Below are 6,000 nucleotides of genomic sequence, written 5' to 3' on the forward strand. Positions count from 1 at the left end.
AAGATATTGAGCGAGCTTGCCTCCCTAATGTCTGCAGGTAAAGTGTTCCATAGCTTTGGTGCATAATTGATAAAGGCTGCATCCCCAATTTTCTTTTGGATGTTTGTGGGAACATTCAATAAACCAGTAGTGGATGATTGTAATGTTCTTGGGGGCACATAGATTAGAGAGTTGGCAGTGTAACTTGGTGCGGTTCCGTTTAGGGCTTTGTATACAAGAAGGAGGACCTTAAAGTCAATTCTAAATTCTGGAAGCCAGTGTAGAGTGGCTAACACTGGACTGATGTGGTCTCTCCTCTTGGTTCTAGTCAGCAGCCTCGCTGCAGCGTTTTGGATGAGCTGAAGTCTCTCCATTGTTTTTTTTGGAAGGCCGGTAAAGAGTGCATTACAGTAATCGAGTCGGCTTGAGATAAAAGCATGGATTAGTTTTTCAGCATTCTTTTGATTTATAAATTGTCTGATTTTAGCTATATTTCTAAGGTGGAAGAATGATGTTTTTGTCACCTTGTTTATGTGGGATTTAAAGCTTAGATCTGAGTCTATGATAACACTAAGACTTGTGACTTCAGGTTTAATCAAAGGAGTAAGTTTCCCCATGTTATTCAGCATCATCTCTCTTTTTGTTACAGGACCTACTAGTAGGATTTCAGTTTTGTTCTCATTTAATTTTAAGAAATTATTGCTCATCCATTTACTTATTGCTGACAGACAGGTGGTGATGGAGTTAACAGCTGTAGTATCATTTGGTTCAGCAGAGATGTACAGTTGTGTGTCATCCACGTAGCTATGGAAGCACACATTGTGTTCTCTAATGATGTCCCCCAGTGGTAGCATGTATAGGGAGAACAGTAATGGACCGAGGCAGCTCCCTTGTGGAACTCCAAAGTGGGCATCATGCTTCTCTGACACATGATCTCCAAGCCTGACTAAATACTTTCTCCCTTTGATATATGTTCTGAACCAGTTTAATACACAGTCAGAAAGACCAACCAGTTTTTCTAGACGATTAATTAGGATGTCATGGTCGATCGTGTCAAATGCTGCGCTCAGGTCTAGCAGGATAAGAATTGAGACGTTGTTTGTATCAGAGTTTAGTCTGAGGTCACTAATTATTTTAGTCAGAGCAGTTTCGGTACTGTGGCATGCTCTGAAGCCTGATTGAAATTCCTCCAGGATGTTGTTTTCTTTAAGAAAGGAGTTTATTTGGACCGAGACTATTTTTTCTAGTATTTTGCTGATGAATGGAAGGTTAGATATGGGCCTATAGTTGGTCAGCGTATTACTGTCTAGGTTAGGTTTCTTTAGCAAGGGTTTTACAACGGCTGTTTTGAAGACGTCTGGGAAGATGCCCGTTAGAAGAGACTTGTTTATAATATTTAGGACGTGACTTGAAATGCTGTCGAATATCCGCTTAAAGAATGCTGTAGGTATCGGGTCAACACAAGAGGTGGAGGAGTTACTTTCCATCACAGTTTTATGAAGCTCAGTTAATGTGATGCAGGTGAATGTTCCCATGGTTACATCACAATGTTTGCAGATGTTCTCTGTGTCTGCATCATAAGTGATGCTGGCTCTGATTGAAGTTATTTTATTATTGAGGAATAATGCGAGTTCTTCACACTTTGATGCAGAGGACTGCGGAGGGGTGGGGGCAGTGTTCAGTAGTTGGTTAATAGTCGAGAATAGTATTCTAGAATTTCCAACATTCTCTGTGATAATCTTAGAAAAGTAATCCTTTCTTGCCAGCTGCATTGCTTTACCATAGGCAGCCATGGATTCTTTGTAGATATCATAGTTAACTGTGAGCTTAGTTTTACTCCATCTTCATTCAGCTGCTCTACAAGTCCTCTTAGTCTGAGTAACATTGCTGTTGTTTAACCATGGGGAGATTCTGTCACTGGATTTCTTTTTGACCTTTAATGGAGCAACAATATCCAGGGTAGATGACAAGGTGTTGTTTAGATTTTCAACCATGAGATTTAAGGAGCAGTCTGAGCATGGCTCAAATGATCTCATGATGTTAGAGAATGTTTTCTCTGCTGTGTCATCTAGTATTCTTTTTTGACCACTGTCTCTCTTTTGGTCTTTGTTAAGAGTAGGTTAGCATAAAAAACACACAGTGATGGTCAGATATTGGTAATTCGATTACTGAGACCTTATCGATGTCCAGCCTTGTCGTTATCACTAAGTCTAGCGTGTTACCATGCTGATGAGTGGGTTCACTGATATTTTGTTTTAGATCGTAGCTGTCTAGTAACTTTTCAAGTTCTATCGTCTTGGGATCATTCTTCTTATTTACGTGAATATTTAGGTCTCCATTAAGGATTATTCTTTCACATCTAGTGATGCTGAGTGAAATCAGCTCTGAGAATTCCTCTAGAAATAGTGCTGAATATTTTGGTGGCCTGTACAATGTGATGATGAGCAAAGATAATTCTGCTTTGAGCTCAATAGCAAGATATTCAAATGATGTAAATGTACCCAGGTCAATGTCATTACATACAAGCGACGCTGATAAGATAGCAGCAATCCCTCCACCTTTCCTATTTTGCCTGACTGCCTGATAGTATTTATAGTTTGGAGGACATGTCTCAGTCAGTGTTGCCACACCAGTAATGTTGTTTAACCAGGTCTCAATTAGAAACATACAGTGCAAGTTCTTTTGAACTATCAGATCAATTAATGATAATAAATGTGCACTTCACATTTGTTATTAGCTGTTGAGGACCTGAACGTAATACATTTTTTAGGAGATTTATTTTACTCTTTTACTCAAATTATTATTTTTTATGAGTAATTTTATTTCTACTTGAGTTAATTTAATTATAAAGTTAAAATACTTTTACTTGACTACAGTTTTTTGTTCTACCCACCACTGATGATACGCAAAAGTTGCACCGTTGATTTGAATCAAAGGTAGTTCCACACTGTGAGAGACAGACAACCAGAAAACAAAATAACCCACTTTCACTTCATTTTATACCAGTAAAAAATCAAATAAATACAAGACACAACATCCTGAAAGAGTGTAATATATGAAGACACACTTTTCTAAAAAACAAGATACTCTATGTGGACAAGAGTGACATTTATTTTAGAATTGTATTCCAAAAAGAATTGTTGATGAGATAAAGACGTCTTCTGTATGACCAATAAAGCATGAATCAGAATTGGGGACAACTTTTGATATTGTTACAAGCAGTACACTGTATCATAACTATATTAAATTCATTATTAGTATCAGTACATTACTATTCTGATGTAATTGAGAAGAATAAAATGAAATTTAAAACGGTGATCTGTTCCGCTGTGTTCAGGTTAAGATCGAGCTGCCGGTCCACGTTCATGAGAAACACCACCTGCTCTTCACCTTTTACCACATCAGCTGTGAGTCAAGCAGCAAGGCTAGCAGCAAGAAGAGAGAGGGAGTAGAGTCGCTGGGTGAGTCTGCTATGTCTCTGCCTATTTATATGTGTCTTGAATGCAACATTATTAAAAAGGATTTCAGTATTTATTTAAATTATAGTATGTTTGGCTGTGTTATGTAATGTTATGTATAACTGCGGACAGTAAAGCCAACACTGCCACTCTCATGTGTTCCAGTGGGTTACTCCTGGATGCCTTTGTTAAAAGATGGGAGGATGCAGTCAGTAGAGCTCCAGCTGCCTGTAGCAGCCACCTTGCCTCCTGGATACCTCTGTCAGGACACCAGGAAGGTACGGTCCTATTCCCTTAAACCAAGCCTTGACCTGTTGGTTCATATGTTATGTCTCCATCAATATGTTTCATATTTGTGTGCGCTTTAACAGTCCCAACCAGATATCAAATGGGTGGAAAATGCCAAGACACTGTTCAAAGTGAGAACCCATGTGGCATCAACAATATATGCTCAGGTACAACACTTTGTTCTTCAATTAGTCTTTGAATGCCCACATACATGTACAGCATGCATTAAGGTAGCTGGTTTAAAGAGTGTGTGTGTGGATTATAGGAGTAATGTACTGCTGTCTCCGCAGGATCTGCATCTACACAAATTCTTCCAGCACTGCCAGCTAATGAGAAAGACATCAGAGGGCAACACAGCAGAACTGATCAAATACCTGAAGGTGAGAAAGTGTGAGGCCGTGCACAGGGACAAATAAAGGTGTTGGACTTGAGCAGTCAGTCAGCAAGGATCAGTTGTTTTCATTTAAATGAATCATTCTTTCTCTTGATACATACATAACTTCATTACATAGCTTGAAAAAAATAAGTATTTTAAAAAGAATATCCTGGCAAAAACTTTTTGGGATTAGAAAATGGATCCCCAGAATGTTGTTCTTACCTCTCAGGGTTTCCTTGGGCTCTCCATCACTACAGGAAAGTCTCAATTCAATCTATTCATTCTATATAAGGAGAAATAATTTGCTCCTTGCTTTGATAAACAGGTGAAGACGATGGTGCTTCTTTCTTCAGTAAAATCTTCCACATTTCAGACATTTTCTTGGAGGACATCGTTCAGAGTTTTTGCACTAGGATCTTGTTTTAGTCCCTTTACATATGAAGTCTAGTACTTACTGCCTGAGGTGACCAGATGTTTGCCTTTGGAACAACCTTCTCGACTCGCAGAATCAGTGTCTTCTGAAAAAGTTTTGACAAAGTTAAACTTACTTTACACGGCATTTCTTTATTTCTGTTTCTTCCCCTCCTATAGTGCCTGCATGCCATGGAGACCCATGTGATCATTAACTTTCTACCAACGGTGCTGATGCAGCTGTTTGGAGTGCTCACAGCAGCAACCAAAGAAACCCATGAGATTGCTGTCAACTCTCTGCGGTCAGTTGTTGACTTGTAAAATGAGAAGCAGTTTGTACTATTTAATACTGATAACAATGTTCACAGTATAACACTGCTTCTGTGCCTTCAGTGTGATCATACATATAGTCTCCAGATGTCACGAGGAGGGCCTGGAACACTACCTGCGCTCTTTTGTTAAGGTAACAAACCAACTACAAAGGTTATAACATAAAAAGAATCCCATAGTTCAAATATGTTTTTTTTCTCTTCTTAGTATGTGTTTGTGACAAACAACCCCGTGTCAGGAAACTCAGCGACCACACATGAGGTGCTGGCCACCGCCGTGACAGCCACGCTCAAGCAAACTGCTGATTTCAACACCAGCAACAAACTGCTCAAGGTGTGTGCCTATTTCTCACTTATTGTTTATCCATGCGGTTCCTGCTCAGTCCAGTTGCAGTACCAATATTGACCAGCAGGTGGCACACGTTCTTATAAAATGGCTCATCATGTCCTCAAAACAGAAAGCACATTTGTCTCACTTTCTATTGTAACCACTTCCAGAGAAAATGCCATTAAGCATGTAGCGTACTGTAAAGATCTGTGAGATTTGGAGTGAGTTTTCCCCGTCATCACCCATTTCTTTCCTGGGAAGCTAAATTTCCCTCGGGATGAATAAAGTATATCTATCTATTAGCACATTGGGAAATACCCATAGTAGTCTAACTGCAGTCCTGTTTTATCCCTTTCTGTAGTACTCTTGGTTCTTCTTTGAAACCATGGCTAAATCCATGGCCCAGTACCTGCAAGAGGGCAACCGCATAAAGGTTGGTATATGTGATTTCTTCTTCCTTCGCACAATTACGATTGAGCTGTGCTTTTACATCTCTGTGATACTACCAAAAGTTCAAATGTCTATATCTGGCATGGATCTCACAAGCAAGCCTTGACAACGTGATGTTACAAATAATTTAAACAAACCTCACACAACACACAACACACGGCGACTCGTAATGAATCGTTAAGCCGTTTGTATATTCTACCACGGGTCTGCATTTCATCGGGGTTGTAACCGGCAGTAAGCAAAGGGATGGTTGTAGTTGTATGTTGCTGTTAAGAAGACGTTAAACTGCAATCTGTTTTGATAAAATATATACTTTTATCTGTATACTGGTAATCTGTCTTTGTAATGTTTTAGGTTGTTTGACATTTTAACTTTGACATT

General features: G+C 39.2%; 1 protein-coding gene across 3 annotated transcripts in view; it reads left to right on the top strand.

Annotated features, from left to right (window-relative positions):
- dock11 (dedicator of cytokinesis 11) overlaps positions 1-6,000 on the top strand; it is a 67,086-nt gene that overhangs the window by 25,433 nt on the left and 35,653 nt on the right. For all 3 annotated transcript variants that reach the window (XM_029454460.1, XM_029454461.1, XM_029454462.1), the window contains 8 exons: positions 3,317-3,440; positions 3,603-3,715; positions 3,809-3,892; positions 4,016-4,105; positions 4,693-4,814; positions 4,906-4,975; positions 5,050-5,175; positions 5,531-5,602. In XM_029454460.1, coding sequence (XP_029310320.1) covers positions 3,317-3,440; positions 3,603-3,715; positions 3,809-3,892; positions 4,016-4,105; positions 4,693-4,814; positions 4,906-4,975; positions 5,050-5,175; positions 5,531-5,602 — 801 coding nt within the window. The remainder of the gene's footprint in view (positions 1-3,316; positions 3,441-3,602; positions 3,716-3,808; positions 3,893-4,015; positions 4,106-4,692; positions 4,815-4,905; positions 4,976-5,049; positions 5,176-5,530; positions 5,603-6,000) is intronic.

This window comes from Cottoperca gobio, chromosome 18, assembly GCF_900634415.1.
Source record: "Cottoperca gobio chromosome 18, fCotGob3.1, whole genome shotgun sequence".
In the NCBI taxonomy this organism is placed as follows: Eukaryota; Metazoa; Chordata; class Actinopteri; order Perciformes; family Bovichtidae; genus Cottoperca; species Cottoperca gobio.